General features: G+C 42.6%; 1 protein-coding gene across 3 annotated transcripts in view; it reads right to left on the bottom strand.

The window, feature by feature from the left end:
- Window positions 1-21,658, bottom strand: part of DVL1 (dishevelled segment polarity protein 1) — a 104,644-nt gene that overhangs the window by 12,154 nt on the left and 70,832 nt on the right. For 2 of the 3 annotated variants that reach the window (XM_037378839.1, XM_037378841.1), the window contains exons 5-11: window positions 15,940-16,078; window positions 9,002-9,095; window positions 7,929-7,998; window positions 6,991-7,130; window positions 6,593-6,669; window positions 6,069-6,136; window positions 4,489-4,638 (exon numbers count right to left, since the gene is read on the bottom strand). In XM_037378839.1, coding sequence (XP_037234736.1) covers window positions 4,489-4,638; window positions 6,069-6,136; window positions 6,593-6,669; window positions 6,991-7,130; window positions 7,929-7,998; window positions 9,002-9,095; window positions 15,940-16,078 — 738 coding nt within the window. The remainder of the gene's footprint in view (window positions 1-4,488; window positions 4,639-6,068; window positions 6,137-6,592; window positions 6,670-6,990; window positions 7,131-7,928; window positions 7,999-9,001; window positions 9,096-15,939; window positions 16,079-21,658) is intronic. The other variant, XM_037378840.1, reaches the window with a different exon arrangement.

Below are 21,658 nucleotides of genomic sequence, written 5' to 3'. Positions count from 1 at the left end.
AGAGGCATGGTTTAGTGGTGGAATTGGCAGTGCTGGGGTAACGGTTGGACTGGATGATCTTAAAGGTCTTTTCCAACCCAAACGATTCTGTGATTCTATGGAGAAAACTGACAACCATGTCTCAATCAATGTCCGTTTGGTTTTTTTAAGATGTGGACATCAGCGTAATTGGGGAGAACTGAAATTAGAAGAGAAAGCTTCCATCACCCGGATAAAGGCTAGTGGTTTCCTTCAAAAAAAAAAAAAGCTTTCCAGGATCCCGATGACGGCAGTCTTACAAGTTAACAAGTTGCTTAACCCACCATCAATCATTACTTTGCCCTGCATCTTTCTCGCAGAACACTTAAAAAAACGCTGTTCCTAAATGCCTCAGCAGCCACCACTGCTCCATTCTTATTTCACACACACTTACGGGCAGAGCTGGCCCACCAGAGGCTTCGTTTTTTCCTGATCAATTTTTATAATAAAACCAGAACGCTAGGGCTGAGATTCACCCTGCTGAACTGGGTGGGCACCACAGGAGTCTAATTCCTTTAGAAACTCCTTCCATACCATACATGGAGGCAAAGTGGCATCTAATATTGAAAGCCCAGGGGGATGAATCTGGGTTCAAGAGTCTCCCAGCCTTTTGGTGTTCCGTGCAGAACTCAATCATCCTGTCTACACATAAAATGTTCTTTGGATACAACACCCAGTCCTTCCTGCTCCCACCTTCTCGGCCCTAGAAAATTAATGTTGAGCATGTGTGTCCTGTGCAGGTAGTTCAGACCCTTCTCCAGCAGGAATTCGGAAACCCTCCTCCCCTCCCTTCTCCCAGCTCCCCATATCACCCACCTTTCAAAAGCACAAGGGAACCGATTGTGTCCTTTTCCAGCAACCCAAAAATTCGATAAAAGGTACAACAAGCATGAAACAATGAAAACTGAAAATGCACTGCTAAGAGACATGAAAACATCCCAGACCACTTATGCATGCGGTTCTTACAAAGTTTGAATAAACACTAAAATTTTGCTTTTGCTTTAAGTTAGTTTGGTTAGTGGCAAAAAGCAACACATTTCTTTGGGGGGAAAAAAACCCAACACACCAATATTCAAGCATGTGGGGAGTAACGTATTATATTTTCTTGGAGACCTGCGATCTGCATATAAAGAACACTGGCCAAATGATCATCAATGTTTTCTAAGTTTGCTAGTTGCTGTACAAATATGAAAAATTCTAAGATGTATCTAAAATGCACCCACTTTGGTCTGAACTGAGTAAACCGTGGGTCTGCCCACCTGTACAGGTACGTGATAACCTGAAGAACAGCACAGGCACGAACTCCTTTCTGGGGAACCAGATTTCCTGCAAAGCTCTTTCTCAGGGCTTTGGTTATCTGGTTTGAGAAGCACTTTTCTCCCGTTAGCAGATCCTGGTAATACAATGAAAATGAAGTCCTACCACGTGTCACACCACTGCTGGTTTGGATCCTTATTTGAGTAAGGAGGTAAGCATTTGCCCAAACAAAAAACCCCCAGGAAATTCTGCAGTACCTCAGGCTGAACACTGTTAAGCAGAAATAGTTTGCAGTCTCAGTTCAAAATCCTCTGAAGTCCACACAAGAGCAAAAGAGAACTTTCCAACCACGTCAGTGGACCACCTTGGGAAATGGGAAGACTTTCAAGGAACACCTGAAGTTAATCTCATGGAACGGGACAGCACCACTGTGCAGAAAGTGGTCCTGTAGTGGCAGTACAAGGGCTGGAAAAATCTACCTTCAGGAGAGTAAACGAGGAGCAGAGTTTGCACTGACTGAGGCGGCGAGTCCGACATTCACAAACCACTGTGAGAGAGTATTGTCCTGCATCAGCCCGAACACTGCTGGAGAACGAGGAGGGGGGGTGTTAAAGCAGTAATTACTATTAAACACCTCAGTCTGCCTTGGTTTGCAGAGTCCTGTTTTTGAAGAAATACACCTGAGAAAATAAAGAGCTAAGACAGAATAATTCCTACTGTATGGTGGTGACTGATGTGGCCCCAAAATCTCAGCTACTTTAATCACTAGCGCTGATGTGATGGTGGCTGTGCAAACGCTTCAGCTATCAGAACTTCACTTTTGATCCAGAGGCTTGAGAGCAAAGGAATGTCAGAAGGAAAGCAGTTCTTCAGCCCACTGACGCCATCCTGGCCTTGCTACGCAGGGTAAACCAGCAGCCATTCACAGTACTTAAAGCAAGGAACCACGAGACAGACTTGTCTAAGGTGACTCCGTTAATTCACGGCTTCCCCTTTCACGGCCAGCCGCTATATTTGTAACATTTATCTAATAAAACAGTTGTTATATTTGCTGCAAACCTCAGTGACTCCAGCCTCAGAGGAACCAAAACTGAGAATCTTGCACTGGCACGTGAAAAGGCAGAAAACAATTTGCGTGAAGCTCTTCGTTCAGCCTCTCCTCTCCTCTCCCAGCCTCCACTCCTCCCCAAGCTTGTCTTGCCTGCCAAAGAGGATGGCAGGAGAGGTGCTGTGCACCTAGGGCCCTGCGGTGCTGCCTGGGGGGGTTGTGGGGGGGAACAGGGCTGAACTGAAAGCAGAAGGTCACAATAAAGGTCAGGGGTACTCCACGTTTTCTTGCCTTCAGCAAAGAAAACATAGTAAGCCACTGGCATAGAAATGAGAAGCTGTCTCCAGAAATGTGGTTCTGCTCCCAAATAACCTTTATTTTAAAAAATATGATTGAGAGGGTGCCTGTGTTCCACGCTTCCCAATCACATGGCGATATATCAAGGCACATGATACATGAATGGTTCAAGAGGAATGCAGAGTAACAGACTCTCGTCGTTTGACAGCAATCAGCAGATACATTTGATTCCCACGATCTTTAGTACCTGTAAGGCTGAAAACACATCTCAGGATAAAGCGGTCACCAGGTGAGCAGTTCGCTTGCTTTCTACTGCGGATGTATTTTCCCTTCAGCGGTCCTGCCTACTACCTACGGAGGCACTGAGCTACTACGCCGACTGAAAGGATAACTGCCCTCTCAGTTCAAGGTGAAGTGTCATTCCAGGAACTACACGCTTATAAAAATCTGAGAGAGGACAGAAGAAAAAGATGCAGACACCTATGTAGTCTGATAGGACTTAAGTGGTCCCTGCAAATGCAACTTTTACACTTCAGCCATGCATCTGTCCAGGGAAGATTCTGTCACTAATCACCAACACCACAGTGGTCTTTGAAATCCACCAAGTGTTGGTTTTCTTGTTCATTGTGTTTTGCTCAGGTTTTTTTCTAAATGACATCCTGCCTTTCTCTCTGGAAAAATCTTACAAAATGAAAAAACAAATAGTTACTCAGTCCTAAATGTAAGACTCCAGGTCTGGCAGACACTTAAGCATCCCTTGTTAAACATGTAAGTATTTATCTGGCTTTCAGTGAATACACACTGAGGTAGCATCATTCCACAGATGAGATAAACTCCTCAGAACTTTAAAGCCACTTCAAGATTTCTACGTGTATATAAACAACCAGAATAAATCTTGCTACAAGATGAACAACTCTGATAGAAAGGTTGCACCTCTAGGGAAATTCTTCCATAGTAATATTAAAGGCAACAAACACATACTAATGAGGTGTAAAGTACCTCAAAACTTTCCTGTCAAGCAAACAGAAGTGCGGTTTTAAATAGGGACACTTTTCTGAGACAGGACTTCGGTGGCCAGTGTCTCCAGAGATGTCTCCAGATGTCTGCAGAGATGTCTCCAGAGACATCTGCTCCTCGTTTCTTTGTCTTGCCTTACTGCCATGTATTTCAAACCAAATGCTAGCTCTTCTCCCACGCTTACAGCAGAGAGCAAGGGAAGAGGGGAAGAAAGGAAGAGTTTATATTCCGTAAACAAAAACTTCCAAGATAAGGAATCATGACAACTTGTTGGTTACATGGCTATGACTTTAGAGACTGCCACAGACCAGGAAAGAAGGCTGACCTCTAACCATAACTTCACGTGGGACATTACATTTGTTTCTCCCTTGCTCAGTAAATTCTAAAAGTATAAAAAAGTATAAAAGAAGGCAATGCGAGTATCAGAGGAAGACTTCCTAAACGATACGTTAACGTTATTATCCAGTGATGCCTACCTGAAGCAAATTATTTAAATTTATTTTAAAAGAAGTCAAATGCAAGGAGGAAGCTCTCATATTCATCTGAGGGTCAGAGCTGGAAGCCTGCCTTGCAACTTTGAAAGGGACCAGAAGCCACCTCTTCCTCAACGTGAACCCTGCCACAACACCACTGCGCTCACTTCTGACCTTTGGGGGTGCGGGGGGGGGGGGTGCGGGGGGGGAAGCTTTTATGCTCCCCATCAGAATTACAGATTTAAGAAAGCATTCGAGAGTTCTGTGGCGGCTGTCGTTTTCATCGTGCTTGTGGCTGGGGTCGGGTTTGTGCACAGCTCGGCACTGCTGGCCCCGAGCAGAAGACGCCTGCCCTGTGCTGGCCGCAGTGTGACTTACTTTCCGAATCGGGAATTGAGCTTGTTAGTGAGGAGCTGGTAGATGTGGTGATGCTCATGGAGGGGCTCATACCGTAACGGGGGTACGCTCCCGTCATGGCTGTGGTATGAGAGATCCACGCTGCAGGGTCAATTGGCCTCACTGGTTCAGCTGCAAAACAACCAGGAAGGGAGAGAAAAGACAAATGGAATCAGTGAACAGTAAGACCTAGAGTAAGAAGGAATTTTGGTTTTTTTTGGAGGAGGGGGGCGCACACGTCCTTGCCATTCTGATGGTACAACTGGGATAGCCCCAGCACAAGGGAACAGAAAGCACCTTGCCAGCAGCAGTGTGTTTCCTCTAGCAACTGCTGCACCAGCCTAAGAGGATAAAACTGATGCTCCTGTTCCTGTAACTGCAGTAAGAGTGAAATATTTCGCCTTCTGGGAAAGAAGCTACCAGTCCAAGTAATCATATCTCACTATTATTCTATACAATGAGATAGACTCTCATTTTGCTGTGATGTGAATTGGTACCAAACGCTTTGCCCCAGCTGATGGGAAGACCTCTTCCTACTCTAAGCATCTTGGATCCAAAATAACCTCTCAGAGCCACATAGCAATTAATTTTTAAAGCTGGGAATAAAACCCGATTTTCCCCACAATCTGGATGACTTCTTTTCTTCTGAATTATAGTGACTGTTGTTCCATTGCCCTAAAACCAGAAATTATATAAAAAAGAGCTCTGCCTGTGTTAGGTATTCCCACAAAACACACATTGCTGCAACCACTTTAGCCTACAACAGTTATATGGCTGTTTGCCTGGGATAAAATGCATGCACCTTCGCTGGACAAAGGACAAACTGATACCACAAGCTCTCCCTGTAGAAAAATCTCAAAAATGTGATTTGTGGGATTTTTCTGGTTTTTTGGATGCTGGTGTTCCTAAGGACTTCAGCTGAGTGAGGTCCCGCAGTCTGCACAAGTCTGTTGCATTAATTTCAACGGGCAGTGCCAGCCTCACCTGCTTAGGACTGGTAACAAACTGGTTTCAGTACCATAAGCTGAGCACTCACCAGTAGGAGGCAGCTGTGCTTGTCACATGAGCACAGATCTTTTATTACTACTGAAGGCTTTATTAAGCCAGAAGTTTTAAAACTAGATCATTTTCAAGAGGTTTTATGTATATTCATCAATGTTGTTTGCCCCAAATTTTAAAAATACTCTTTTAAAAGCCTTTCCAAGAAGTGTACATGTGACAAAATGAGGCTTTTTAACACTGAAGTATAGTTATCCTCCAAACTTTCTATCAACTGAACAGTTAAGATCATGAGGATATAACCACCAAAAGGTTAAAAGCTTGGTCCAAAGCCATATGAATCAAAAGAAAAACTCAGATGAATTCAGTGGGCACTGGAGTCTCAGAAAGAGTATCTTAAACCCCCACACCTCCCAAAACAAAAAGCAAACAAAGAATGCAACCAAACTTAAAAGTATCAAACTTGTAGGGATTGAAAATCTATTCAATGCCAAAATAGCTGAAAATATTCTAGACGTGAGGGCTCCACAGGAACCCAGCAAAGAGCACAAATATGTACTCACCCCTGGGGATGGTGAAATAACTCCTGGGAGTAGGGTCCCAGCATTTGGCTACTGTTAGGCTGATAGGTCTGGGAAGAAAGAAAACAAGTCAGGGTGACTCTTAAGTTTCCCTACAGAAATTGTGATTGCTACAATGAGCTCTCTGAAACAAATTTACTCCTATCCAGCAGTTGTCAAGTTATATGCAGAGAATGCTTTTGAGATGTTTGGTGAAGTATTTTCAGTAGGAACCAGTATCAAAATGTTTCTGGTTTTGCATAGATCATGCACGCTATCAGTGAAATCTGTCAAATGATCAGCTCTTGAAATATTAAAACACTCATTGTATAACCAAACAGCACTACTGAAACCAGGCAACTCCTAGTTTGTGTTGGTTTTGGCTGGTACGTTGGAATTGGTCTCATCAATTCATCATTTAGAGTGAGAAGTTGCGAGTTGAGATCAGCAGTCACGCTGGTTACTTATTGAGATCAAAATGTTAATTTCTCTGAGGTTTGCCCAAAGCGGTTTTGTCATATGCTTACCCTGGTTTGGAGACTATTTCCCGTAAAACCCGTACTGCGTCGTCATTGCTCATGTTCTCAAAATTGACATCATTCACCTAAAACATTGCAAAAATCAGAAGTCGGGCTTTGCAACAGGGAAGTTAGAAATTTTAGTTATTAATTTCCAAATACAATGCCTTTGCAACTGTTCCCATTCCCTTGAGCAGCTGCAGAAATACTGTTTCTCAGAGCACATCAACTATCCAGCAGAATTTGCAAAGGATTATCGATTTTAGTGAGAATAGTCTTTATGACACATTTCTCTGGGTATGAAGGAATTCTGTTAACGGATTACTAAGGACACGGATCTGGTGGGATGACTGAGCTAAGCCACCAAAGCGCAAGCCAGCAGCATGTATTTTTGGACACGGACCAACCTGCAGAAGCATGTCTCCTGGTTCAATTCGGCCATCTGCTGCCACAGCCCCTCCTTTCATTATAGAGCCAATGTATATGCCACCATCACCCCGGTCATTGCTCTGTCCTACAATGCTGATGCCCAGGAAGTTATACTTTTCTATACAGATAGAAAGTGGAGGGTGGGGGGGGGGGGAAAAAGCAAACAAAGTGATTGGAATGATAGTGAAGAGCAAACACCAGGCTACTTCAGTTTTGAAAAATCAGTTCTTTCAACACACCAGCTGGGCCATGGTTGACTTACAATTATCTCAAGTTGCCCTATTGGTGTGTGTCTGCCTGGCACGTTCAGGGAAATGCTGCTAAAGACATTATGTTTTCATACAGCACACTGAAAAGTTACATTAAAAAATAATAAATAAATGAGCAAGAGAAACAACATTGAAAAGACATGTCTACACCTAGAAATTACGCACCCAATCAGCATTATTAGGCAACTTTCTCTCCACCAACTTTCTCTCCACATGTCAGAGCAGCAGGAAGAATTTGGTGCTACTGAAAGGTGCTGAGTTGGCAGTCCTACACATCTCTGCCTGGCTAAGCAATGAAATGCGTAAGCCACAGAAGCGCAAACCTCCAGTGTCCTGACAATGCCTGACCCCTTACCGTTCCTAGAAATAATGGCAGAACGCCATATCCTGGAGTTCCAGCTCCTCCCCTGGGATTCTCGGGAAGAATACTCATTTGCTCATGCCACCGGCAGAGAACTCTCCAGCACTGCACTGGGAATCCAGGTACAGCCACCAGAGTAGCAACTCTCAGCTGCCATTCCCTTTAGTTCAGCTGGCATCCTTCCCAATCAAGAAACTTTCTCCTGGCTCCAAAAGCGACTACGCCATAACAAAATACATCTGTACCGCTCGAAATTCATCATAGAAAGCATCGCTTATCTTCTTACCCATGTTGAGTGTGACAGTGATGATATTTAGGGACATGGTAGAATCAGTGATGCTGCTGAACGAAGACGACTGCAAAATACAACAGAAAATTCTCAAGGTTTTAAACGGCTCAGAATAAGACAATAAAAATAATTATTGAGGATTAATTAATCAGGAACTGATTAATAGGTTTCCATTTGGAAGGCATCCACAACCACTGTGGCCACCCCAAAATTATTCTTTGTTTAGAGTCAGTAAGGAAAAAGATCTGCACACAACCTGCACTTTCTCCAAAGACTTGTTTACAAAACACACAGAGCAAGCTCCTAAGAGCTTTCTCAGCTGATCTTTACAATGAATCATTTCTGCCTCCTCGCTACGTGACTGACAGGCAGATGTTTAAATACTACAGTGCCCAATGTGAATTACTATGTCCACGGCTCTTCCCTAAAGAGAGGGGTGAACAACGCAGGATCCTTCAGAAAGTGAGAAGAAAAGACATTCCCCCTCCTCCAAAACGAAATACAAATGTGCTTATCAAGTATCTTCTAAAACATTGCTCCAGGTCTTGTGATGAAATGTGTGCATACTCATTCTTTAATCTGGGAAGACCAGTACTCATAGAACGGAGAAGTATGTCATTTGGGCCATCTTCATTCTGCTCCCGTAGGACTAGCACGGAGAAGGGCAAGAGAACAGATCTGTGATTGCCTATAAACGCAGATTTCTCCTTTCAGCAGAATGCCAGTCTCAGCAATTTACACATCAGATGTCTACCAGCACAGAGCTGCCTTGCCCACCTCAGCCAGCAGCGTAACGGAGGGTCTCCTGCAGAGGCTGGTCTTGGAAGAGACAACAAGAAACGCAATCACTTCCCGAGGAAAGGAGAAAGGGAGAGGAGAAAGGGAGCCTTGACTGTAGTGCTGCAGAACTTCAAACGTTAGAGATTTAGTCCAAGGTAGACCGGAGCCAAAGGGAGCCTTTCCAATGAATTCAACAGGGCATAGCCCTCTTCTGGGTCCCTTCCTAATTTACATGCTACACTCAAAAAATCACGGTTCACCTCCTTGGAAAATTATGATGCCAACCTTACCCTGTCAATCTGCCGCATCCTTTGTTTCCTCCTCCTGCGTTTATGCTTCCGTATGAGCCGGGATGAAGTGCTTTGCTCAGTGGAGCTACTCAACCTGAGGGAAATTGAGAGCAAATGTCAGCTCCGTAAAGCTGAACCATTTGCCTTTCTCTGCACCCTGCCAAAAAAAAAAAAAAAAAAAAAAAAAAGCTGATTCCTGCAAACGCAGGAGAGAGTAAAGCACCCCGACACCGTCAGCGGGCTTGCAGTATATTGCTCGGCTCGTTGCTGAGTTCCTGCTCAATCCTACCAGGTGCTTCTGCCCAGGAGCACAGAGAAGACACCAGCTAAACTCCAGCACGGACTGGGGTGCCATTTACTGACTTGCTTTCTTTTAGGAGCAAGACTGAATGCAAGCCACATCTCACCAGGCACAGATCACCCCCATTTAACCCCCCAAAAGTCAGAGGTAGAACATCTTCCACTACTTTAAAGGTGCTCCTGACTCCAGGCTCATCGAAGAAAAATGCACGCTATAAGAACAGCCATACATTAAACAAGGATTTTACTCTCTACTCTGAGAGAACAACAGACAACCGGGAGAACCTCTTAATATTCATTTTTGTCAGTCTCGTCATGGTGCTGTTATTTTCTTCTGCTGCTATCTACCCTGATAACAGGAACTTAACGTTGGGGCTTGAACTCAATGAAGTAAAGTAGCAACTGATAATAGTTACTACCAAACAGTGACAGAGGATAGCAAATGTGATTTACCTTTACATATTCTGTTAGTTTTATTCTGTTGTGGGGTTTTTTTCAGGCTCTTCAAACTTGCAGAACCTAAACGTGCCACATTCTACATACAAATCCTTAAGATCTCCCTAAGAGTTAGGAATGCCCATCATTCTCATTTTACAGGCAGTGGACTGAGACACAGAAAGACATAAATAGATTTGCCCAAATTAATTTCAGAAGCCTGGAACAGAGCCTAGATTTCAGATATACCAGTGTAACACCACAGAGACATCTCTCTTCTATTTAGTATGTTAAGAATGGCAAAAAAAGACAAAGTAATGCCCCATCATTAACCAAGATTAAAACCCATCCAACCCTATACAACACAAGTAACTGACTGGCACTATCACAAAGAAAACAGTGCCAGTCTTTTTCCCCTGTCTCCATGTCCCTGTCTTCAAAGTTCTTGCATTCCTGCATGTGGCTAGAATACCTCAAGCAAACCTTGGTACCAGCAACTTCAAAAAGGAGCTTGCTGTCATGAGATTACAACCCACCACACCGGGAAACCCATCTTGCATAAAGCAGGTGTGTTTTACTCAAGCAAACGGAGCTGAATATTAGTGCTGATGGAACTGCTTCGAGGGTTTGAATCTCTTTACAATCCCTTTGAGTTCACCAAACTATTTCAGGCATGTTAACCTCACACACTCCTTTTTTCCCCTCCCAGCAAGGCAAATTAATTTAAAGAGCCAAGAGGTGGTATTTTCAAAAAAGATCAAAACGTTGCTAATTCTTTATCTATGGAAACAGCTCACAGCTCCTGGTTTTCTGAGGCTTCACCATTTCAAAAGGAAAAATAAAGAGGTCGCTCAGAGCAGGGTTCCCAAAACTGGGCTTGTTCAACATTCACCACTCTTCTTGAAAGTACTGGCAAAGATCGTACATCTTACGTTTTAGTCCCAATGTTCTCCCTCTTTCTATTTCCTCTCTGATTTCATTCTCCTCTTCTTCTCTATGTCTCATTAGTAGGATTCAGCTAAAACTTTCTAGCACGCACCACTTTAGGAGAATGGGAAGAAAGGCAAGGCATGTTGCCCACATCACAGTGAGCCTGCCTGCTCTTTGAGAAGGGCAGCAAAAAGAAGAGAGGCAAAAAAACCTGGGGGAACTTTTCTGCATAAACACAAGTCAAGCAACAAGATACCTTCAACGACTATGAGAGAGATGTGAGTGCCCTTCTTCCACTGATAAGAGTATGAATTCAGCACTCCAGTCTGCAGACAACCCCCCGCTTACAGACTCTCCTCCCTGCTAGTTTTGGAGACAGCTGAGCTAGTCCATAAGAGAAAGGGAAAAAAAGCTTAAAATTTTATCTGTCTTTTTGGCTGCTATAATCACACCTTGAAGTCATTCACAGCATCCAGGCAATTGATTTTCATTGTTTACACACATACTACACCTACTGCCATATCGTATTTTTGACTTTATCCCAGTGTGCATCACTTAAGGAGTATGCAATACCTCCTGTCACCAACCTTTTTAGAATGGCATCCTCTAATGGTTACTGTGGATAAAGAGAATTCATTAAATCCATACGCATCATTTCATTTATTCGGTTTCCCATTGCTACATCCCTGAAAGGGGCAATGCCTCCGGCTAAACATTGCCTGCTGTATGAAACAATTTTAAGTTAGCAATGTTCACAGAGCAAAGAAAGAAAATGGAGAGAAAAACTATACTGCCAGTCAACCTGCCTGCAGCAGGAGACCGCGAAGGGAATTCACCCAGTGGCAAAGATCTTCCTTCCACTTTCCAGACAACAGGTATTTTATCTGGATAGCAAGTTAGGGAAATGAGGGATAGGAACAGTAGAGGTTCAGCAGACAGTTCACTGAATTTCTTTGTCTCAAGCAGTCTTGGCAATAATCTGGTGCTATGTCATGGCACTTCACATCCTAAGAAGCAAGCTACTTAAAAGTACCTTCCAGTGCGTGTTAGTATGCTTCCTCTGTCAATATTTTTCCTGATCACAGCCAGCACATAAGAGATGACTGCCAGGGGTGACTGGCTATGCCAATTCCTCCCTCCTGCTCTCGAGCCCATCAATACGCTGTTGCTCAGAAAAACAAAGAACTATTATACCCAACTTTTAGTCTCATTTTCTAAAATTGGACTGGGCAAAAATACCTTTTGCCAGCACTGAGCATAGCTAGAAAACAGGATTGCTCTCTGACTCCTTAGAAGAGATGTTTTAATCTACCATCAAGTATGGGACATAATACTTTCATTGCTATCTTTAGAGCGATATAGCAGCAATGAGTTCAAAAAGATGGGCTGGAAAAAAAAAAGAAGAAAAGCCTAAGTACACTGCAGAAAGCAGGCAGTGATGAGGTGATGAAGGTGTGAACAATTAGCTGATACTAGTATCAGCATCTTGTTCCTTCTTCACTTTCGCCGTCCCTATTTACTTTGACAACCTGGGGGTGAGACTACTTTGGAATATTCGTTCCATTTCAATACATGACCGCAAATTTGGATTCCTCTGTAAGCAGTGAACATTTTGAATTTTTCTTTTAAATTAAATTTAAAATTAAATATAGTTTAAATTAAAACAGCAAAACTAGAGTTTACTGGCAAATCTCTAAACTTTTCTAAATCTCTAAATAGATGATAATACGTAAGAAATTAAGTTCCTTCCCACAGTATTTTTTTTTTTTTCATTCTACTCAACATTAGATTGGAAGAATGGAAATCAGTTCTTTAGAAAAGCCACAGTTCGGGTTTAGGTCAAAAGGACAGACAATATGTCAGAGAAGTAACTACTTGAGCTGAAACAGCCTCCCACATTAGTTGCACAAAACTGATGATCAGAAGGCACTGCAGAAACATTTTTGTGTGCTTACACATTGACTTCTATACAGATAAATTTAGAAAAATGTTACTTATTACACCGGAGAAACCATACACAGAGAGCTCGCTCAACTCTGGGGTTTCATCCCTTCTTGGGGGAAGCTGCACAATGACTTAAGTTGCCTTAACAAACCTATATGTAAGTAGAAAGCAAGACAGCTTCTTCTGCAAGACTCCCACATCGTGTGAAAGCGTATTTGTAAACATCAGGTTTTACGGTCTCTGCAATTTCTTAACAAGGAGTCAAGCCTGCATCTATTTTTCTGTGGCTATGGTACACTTCATCATCTCTTCCTGTTATTTCTTTTAAATCCAGAGTTTTAATACATCCTTGCTGAATCATTCATAAACACTGCATCTCTCGTACTCCAGGAGTACCTGGATACTAAATAGCAGCTCAAACCTGTTCTAATGAGGAGTAATATTTTGATCCGTGAAGTATCCCTAGAAATGAGTAAAAGTTGTTATTATTACAATTTGATGGACAAAACAAGAGGGCATATTTGAGCTTTTGGGACAAGCACAGAGATGAAAAACAAATCTGGAATCATAACTACCCGTTTCCTGCACTAGCCACTGGCCAAAACCCTTCTAACTTCTAACAAAACACTTCTAACGGAAGGGCTAGTAAATCCCACAGAAAAGACTTTTACCAAGAAGAATAATAATTTATCCAATCTACATTCCCCAAAATAAGGAAAAAAAAAGGTAGCAATTTGTTAAAGAAACAAAAGGGGAAAAAAAAGCTAACAACTTGTTAAAGAAACCTTATCTATATAGTTTAAAAAGAACTAATGTTAATTTCTTAAATGCGAAACAAAAATTCTGCAAAAAAACCTGCATTTTTTTGCAGTGAATTATTTTAGTTATATTGAACTAAGAATACTAATCACAAGCTGCTGACAATAATCCTACAGCTACAGATGACATATCTGCTGGACCTTTATTTTCTTAACAGAAGACAGAAATCAGACTCTTACTGTAAAGTTCACCATGAGCTCCCTACAATCTGTACCCAAAATACCACCTACCTGCAAATAACACTAAAGTTCAATTCTAGTATACTTTGAAAACAAAGGAAATAAGTTATCGCACTACTGCTTGAAGGGTTCTGTACTGTCAGGTAATATCTCTGAAAAAAATGAATTCACTGAAAGAAAAAAAAATATTCTTTCTCTCTAACTAAATGCAACAGAGCTTCCTTGGACTGGAAATGAACCAACTGTGTTGCACTGCTCCAAGCTAAAATAAAACAAACCAATGTCAAACACACACTCTTAGAAAAGCATCCTCAACCTTACAGCCTCTTTGCTTCCAAGACAGCAGCATCCTTTACATCCGATTTCTTCTCTCAGTGGCCTCCTCCACATACAATCTCCTTTACAAGGCAGGTTCTGATACCAGTGTTCATCAGCTGTTATTAAACAAACTTACCCCCTCCAACCTCTCTTTCCCCAGGCCGCTGGCTCCAGCAGTTCTGGAGCATTGCTCCATCTTCTATTTGCCTGTATTTGCCTCTGAAGTAAACTTCTCCCTGCCAGCACAATCTCTCATCTGCTGGAGAACATCATCACCCTAACACAACAGCATACCTTGGAGCATTCCATTTAGTTGTTCTTCCTGACTAGCTGGCCTGGCAGCTATTCTGTGTGCCAAAAGCTTCTGCCCTAGCCTAGAAAGGAAAAAAAAAAACCCTGCGCAGCAGCTTCGAAGAGTCTCTTTCTTCTCAGGTCAGACGCAGGAAGCTTTACTTTATTAAATATCGAAAGGTTTAGCCTGGGCTAGTATAATGTGCTTCAGTGGCCACCCTGACTGTGCTAATCCTGCCCTACCGCATATCTTGCTGCCATGGAAATTATTAATTTATTTACAAGCAACAAAACCAGCTGCAGGGTTGTTGTTCTTGTGGGATTGATTTTTTTAGGGAGGGAAGGAGGGTTAGAAGCCCTAAAGGCTTTAGGAAGGCTCAGAGTGCATTCAGGTTAACTACTGATCTTGCCAACCCTTTATGCACATGAACATCCAGGTGAAGTACAAAGCATCCAAAAGGCTAATTTTCTGTGTCTTCAGGTGTTGGCAACTTCACTGTAACTGCAAAATAGGTTCTTTAAACTAATTCAGGACCAAATCTTAAATGTTCTTTTAGTTACCCTTTCAAGCCTTTGGAAACACCCAGCCTGTAAACAGAATTTGAAGGAACTGCTGTTCTTCAACAGGTGTTTAAGCTATGACTAACTGCAAGCCCAAATAGATCCACTGAGTTCAATCAGCTAATAACCTGCTTGTAAACACAGCAAATGTTTAAGTATCTCCAGGACGAGCTGTTCTTTGCTGTTCCCATTCTACCTAGAATCTAAGAATATCACGTTGCACCTTATTTGTTTTAGCTACAGGTCTCTATGAACCACCAGATATCTGTAACCTTGTTCTCTAACAATTAACAGAAATCCATAATGGGTTTTCATAGCTCATTTGGATGGACAACAGCTCTAGAGACTCCGTTCAAATGCTGTCACTGCAGCCAGCAAAGGGAAGAATACCAGTTTTGACTGATTTTACATCTTTAAAAACAAGTGTTTTGAATCTGAGAAATTTATTGGCTTACAGAACAACGGAAATATCTTTAGAGGTTAACAAGGATGTCTTGAAATGGAGAGTTTTTCTGTAAAAAGCAAGGAATAATTCACATTCTCTCTGTCTGCACAAAAGGAAAAAATAATTAAGTCATAAATATATGGCATCACAGCCTGCCTTTGCAAAAGCATTAACTTTGATGAATTCCTGTACTGCTCATAGGTCTTAGACTATGCAATTACATAGGAATTCCTTTGCAATTCAGCATTAATGAAGTGCATACTTATTAGGAATCTATGCTGAAGGTATTTTGTTACAATATTCACACCATTACTTCATAAATAGGTACAGTTGCACATCGCTTTGATCTTAAAATGTGATCATTCTTGCTATTAAAAGGAAAGAACAGGAACAAAATTTTTCTCTTAATTGGAACAGTGGCTATAGGCAGCTTGGACAGTGATCCCAATAACTTAGCTTGCTTCTCAGAGCAGTAATTATATACAACATGATGTTATGGATGAATTATCAGTGCTCAAACCATATGTAGCAGAAACAGAAAAGAAAAGAAAATTTTAAAAGGGAAAGAAAAAGGGGGGAGGGAGGCGGGGAAGAGAAGATATAAATCTTCTCATCTGACCAGTCAGTGTGTTTCAGGAAAGCCTGGAAATAGTCAAGTGGCTGGGAAATTGATGCAAATAGTATTTAACAGCTCACTTGCTATGCCCATGCCCTACCTGCTTGTGTTGTCATCATCATCAGAGTCAATGAAGCTGCTGGATTCCAGCTCGCTGCTCATCATGGTAGAAGAGCTGTCATAACCAGGAGGGTGCTCGCGGTGTCTGTCCAGTTTCGGATGGCCATTGATCCGAGGGACTGTAAAAACAAAACAAATGGAGTATTACCAGGCAAAGAGGAAGAGCAAGGAAGAAGTGGCACAGTGAGCAGCACGACAATCACACTGACAGCTGCAGACAACTCTGCAGGAGCATCCCTGTGCCAAAAGCAAGCTCTTTGCAGAACCTGATGTCATTCAATGGCTGGAAAGCCTACTGCCCTGGCTGGCCTGCCTGCCTACCTACCTTTTTCCATTTCTCTGTGGCTCTGTTCATGGGCAAGCCATAAACAGATCGAGGCAGAAGTAGCAGGCATGAACAAGCACTATAATGGTACCAGAACATCAGTTAGAATGGCCATGAGAAGTTGACGTCAATAGGAAGGTACCTATGAAGATGTTGGAAAAGCAGCAGATAACACAATTTGAGTTTGCTACGGATAGGCTTAGCAGCACAGAAAACATTAAACAACATGACTTGATGAATTCTATTAATATCTCACCAATAAAACCACCTTTCCCTTGAGCAGTGCTACGCGTTCCTGTTCCCAAACCCTCACCAGCCTGTCTGGGCAGTACAGCTATATCAAAGTCACATTGTCCTGACCATTCCACATGCGTAAGATGCTTCAGAACAATTTCTTACTAATCCCTGGCTGTGCCAATGTTGTCAGACACACAAACATTCCTGATCACCCCCTCAGTGAGAACGCCATTTACTTGAAGGCAGCGGTGATTCATCTTTTTCTAGAGATGTTTTATGGATTTTCCTCTGCAAAGCAAACTCCTCTGCCTGCTTCCTTTCAATGACCTCTCATTAGAAGACTCAGAATCTCTAAGTGCTCTATTTTTGCCAAGAATATTCCTTTCCCTGAAACAAGAAAGGCTCTGCTTGATAAGGCACCTGGTGAAGAAATAAACATATCAGGCTTCACAGACAGACTGATATTTTAAAACGCACTCTCCAGACTCACACTTCCCTCCCCTGTCCAAAGGATCTGCTCTTCAATTACAGAATAGAAAACCTTCATAAAGGAGGAATGTCTGCAGCAGGAATTGTATATGATGCTGGGCAACTGTACACATCCAAAGTTAATTGATAGCTCTTGCTAACTACTACAGTACCATGGTTTGAAAAACCAAGAGCCACCCTAAACACCTGGCTATGAAGCCCACCGTGGCTAGCCTTCGCTCCTCTGTTTCAAAATGCTCAGCAGTGAGATAAAAAAACCCAAACCTGATTTGTTTTCTTCCTGCCTGAGGAACATGGGCCTAATTATTTATGTCCATACAGGATTTGAAGAGATTCTGTAAAAGGTAACAGACATCTGTAAGATCTCTTCTGAATCTAAACCATAAATTTATCTCCAAAGTGAAATAACTGAGTAAGGCTGTAACAAATTCTCCTGCTACGTCACTTCCATATCCCGTTTGATCACCCATCTTCCAGACACCTCTACCAGCACACAAAATAGGTGTGAAAACACTTAAGATGGCTCCCTCAAGATGACCAAACCTTCTTCCAAGTCACAAAGCAAAACCAAAGCCCCTTCCCCCCTGCAACAGCACCAAGCTTTGGTTGGAAGAGCACCTGAACAGTACCAACCCTTCATCTCCCTTCCCGGAACTGATACTGGTTTTTCATCCTGCCGTACGCTGAAGGGCAGCCGAGATGGTACCGGTTCTTCAGGCTATGAATCCTCTTCCAAAACCAGCACATGCTAGCAACGGTGAGGCAGGGACCCACTGCTGTCCTCCAGGAGCTGCCTCCAAGCCAAAGGCTGGGTGGTGTTAAAAAAATGAAGCTTACCGGGTTTCGGTTCCAGACTCTGCCTCCAGAGTCCCTGACCCCTAGCATTGCCATCTCCCACCGCCCCGTGTGTAAAACCGACAGAACAGCATTTGCCAGAGCTTTTTAGGCCACGTGTTCTACAGTACAGAAATCCTCTCCTCCCAGAATGTGGCCATCACGACTACCCTAATGTGCTCCCAGTACCGGGTGGTAAAACCAGATCGCACTGAAAAACTATTCATCAGCTTGTCAACAGCATCTCACGACTGCAGAATGACAGCTCTTCAGAGAACAGTGGGGAAAAAAGCATTTAAAGGCTTTTTTATTCATCGGTTTCCTCAAACTCTACAGTCCAATGTAAAGTGGACGTTGACTATTAACGTGCTTCAGCCGGTACCACAGATGATCAGGTGAACATCAAGTACCTTCAGGAATCCCACATCCACACTGGAACAGTCTCCTAGCTCTGCCTTTACACTAAAATCTAAGGAGCAGCCAGCTATGCTTGCATATGCCAGATGTATCCAGATAAACAGAAACAGAGGCTGGCCCAATTTTACTCCTAAAGCTGGCACGAACACCTCTCTCAACCAGACAGCGTAGGAACAGATGCAGCTGTTGATGGCATCGTTACTGAGGAGGTGAAGACTACTCTGCATTGTTTCTTCTCATCAGGAACAGGCAACTTGGACCTTTGAGAGTCAAGGTCAAGTAATCCATGAATTACAGAGTCCCTCAATGTCCAATCCTGGCTACTCGTCCAGGCTTTAATTTTTTTTTTTTCGTAAGTCGCTTTCATCCACAACAAAAATGGGAAAAAAAAGAAGGGAAAAGACATCCAAATTCTAAACCTGAGAAAACAGCGCTTTTCAGCAAATTAATAGGCTTTAGACAGAGTTCTGTCTTTTAAGACTAAAGAGAACATCACAGACTTCAACAATTAAAATCCCTCCTTTTTGTGTGTTACAAGTCTGGTTTTAGGTCTTTATGTAGTGCAGCCTAGAGTCCAAAATATTTCATTTGATCTGGAAACCTGGCTGACAATCACAGCACTGGACAAATTCAACACAATCTCTTCAGCCTCAGTTTAACCACAAAACCAAGCCCAGCCACCTTCCCATTTATTTTTCGTTTCTACGCAGTGAAACATCAGAAACCGTGGAGTGAATTAAAGCCTCTTATTCCAACAGATTGCATAATCTAAATATGCATTCATTGGAAACAGTACTGGAATGGCTAACGACTGACACTGGCACCAACAGCCAGATAACTTTCAAGGAACCAAAGCATCCCATGCTCTCATCACATGAACCCCCTGCATCCCTCCTAAACACACAGCACCTTTAAGCCTGATTTCAGGAGGAATTGCTGGCTTGCGAGGACATCATCACCAACAGATCACTGCGATGGACCACTAGAACACACAAGGTCTGCACGGTTTTCCTGAAGAGGGAACAGCAACCAGAAAAAAGGTGGGGGACATGCGTAGAGCATGGTTTGGGGCAGTGCTGGTGATTCTGAGTTATAACGGACACTCACCTAATGAAAATCCCACACAGTCCCAAGCAACTTCGAGTTGGTTGCTGATTACTCGATAGTCTGGCTTCCACTGGCATCTCTTTTCTGACTTCAATAAGAAGCAACAGCAAATCTTAGAAATTAGCTAGCTAGCACACAATTTACAACAAATTTATTATCTTTGTTCCTTCCCGGTTTAAAATTTTTATTTTTCATAGAGGAGTGTTATAAAAGCTAGGACAGATGGAAGTCAGAACATCAGCCATGGAGAAAACTGACTTACATTTCTCCACTTGAAAAAAACCATTTTTTTTTTTTAACTGTGCTTGTTTTTCCTGCCTTCCTCTGCTACTCCTCACTTGCAACTTACAAAAGTAATCACATCAATGTTGGGTGAAAATGCTGATTTCATCTGGGGAAGCCGACATTAAACAGAGCCCTGCTATTAAAAACAAGCCCCTGTCAGAAGCAGCTATCCCAGCTCTGACTGGGGGGTAGCAGATTACAGAAAACAATGACTTGGATTTTATCCACATTTAGCTGGTATAAATAGGAAGCAAATTTGGGCAGCATGCTTCTCTCATCAAAGATCTTTTATTTACGTTTGGCTTTGATTATTATTAAGTATACAGCCCAGAAAGAAAGTTGCCAGCATGATTTTGTCATCTTTCTCTGCAAAACTAGTCTGTTTATGCAGCTGGGGAGGGTGGGAGGGTGCCTCTGGATATCAATAGGTGGGTTGTCTGAAGTGCCCACCAGAAATCACCAGTCCTGGCTTTCCCACTGCAGGTCATGACTGGTAGACAATGTAGATCCTTCATTCCATTCCAAGTGGGTGGTCTAAAAGCTTTCAATCTTGTGGCCCCTTCCACTCTAAAAGTCCATTTTGCATTCACTTCTCTGCTGAGAATTCTGGATGTCATCAATCAGGGGCCGTTAAAAGTAGGTATCTACCAAGTGCAGCCTCCAAACTCTCACCCAGACCTTGCACAGCTGGCAGCAAGGATTGCTACGAAACCAAGATATGTTTCAAAGTGTCACATCTCATCCGCTGTGGGCTATTTATTCAGAAAATATTTGTCCTTAAAAACCTCTATGAGCAGATCGCTATTTTAGTGAATTTGCAATTCGGAGTCCTTTGCCTAATACCTTCAACAGATAAAACTGGCTGTAACTCACCTGATTTGTTTTTCCTGACTCCAGCTACTGGACACCACACTCAGCAGTTGTGTGTATTTTCACTCCTAGTAAGAAACTTCCCAACTCCAAATCGGAATTTGCTTCCCGCTAGCATCCGGAAAGACCATTCTCATGCCGACCTGAAGCAAGCTCCCTTCAAAATTTAACTTTGTATCTATGGCACTAAAGAATAAACTAAGGTGTCCCCCAGCTCTAATTGCTTAGCACTGGGCTCAAATACCAGCTTTCTAACTGCATTCTGTGTTCTTGTAAGTCTTATTTTGCGTGTGTTCTTATAAGAAATGCTCTTCTGCTGCTGCTTGACCTACGATACATGGATTACAGCACAGCAAGCACATACAACATGCCGTGATTATTTTGCAGTCTACACTGATGGGAGCTGAAACCTCTTTGGCTTCCCGGAACATCCTACACTTTACATTTCCCCAAAGTACATGTTCGCTGTTGTTTCAGAGACTATAAACTTGAAGCCAGGACTTGTGCTCCTATCAGATGGACCAGGACTACTAATCCCATGTCTAACACCGAGTCTCAAACAGTTTCCTCATTCATTATTAGATGAATAATTTCTCTCACACAGAAACTTGACCAGTTCACAAGCATTACGAAGAATTAACGGCCCACATCAATGCTCTAGGCTCTATAGTTCTCAGCAAGGAATTTCCACACAGAGGACAATTTAAAGACCAGACAAAATTTGCAACCAGCTGAAGGCTGCCTCGAACACGCTGTGCAAAACCATGCCAGTGGAGTGCCTTTTTTAGCATTCTGCCTTTCAATGAAACAGCAGTACCTCTACAGCACCTCTGTTACACCGCTAGATCACCTGCATCTGGCAGTGAAAACACCAAACTTTCACTCATTTGCTTTTCAACTCAAGCAAAAAAGTTTAGAAACCTTTTTTAGTTTAGAAAACTAAAGAGAAAGTTTAAGACAAGTGATGCTTAGTGCTCACCAAGGATTTTCCAGCACCAAGAGAACAACCAGCAATACAGAGGGAGCCAAGGTGTGGAAATGGCTTCCAGAGGTATTTTCCCCTCCAGCCTGGGCATTTTCTGCGTTTAACCAAAGACTAAAGAAATTGCAGCTCGACACAATGCCACGGCCTGTA

Source organism: Falco rusticolus, chromosome 3 (assembly GCF_015220075.1).
Source record: "Falco rusticolus isolate bFalRus1 chromosome 3, bFalRus1.pri, whole genome shotgun sequence".
Lineage (NCBI taxonomy): Eukaryota > Metazoa > Chordata > Aves > Falconiformes > Falconidae > Falco > Falco rusticolus.
This window is presented reverse-complemented; position numbering and strand designations above follow the sequence as displayed.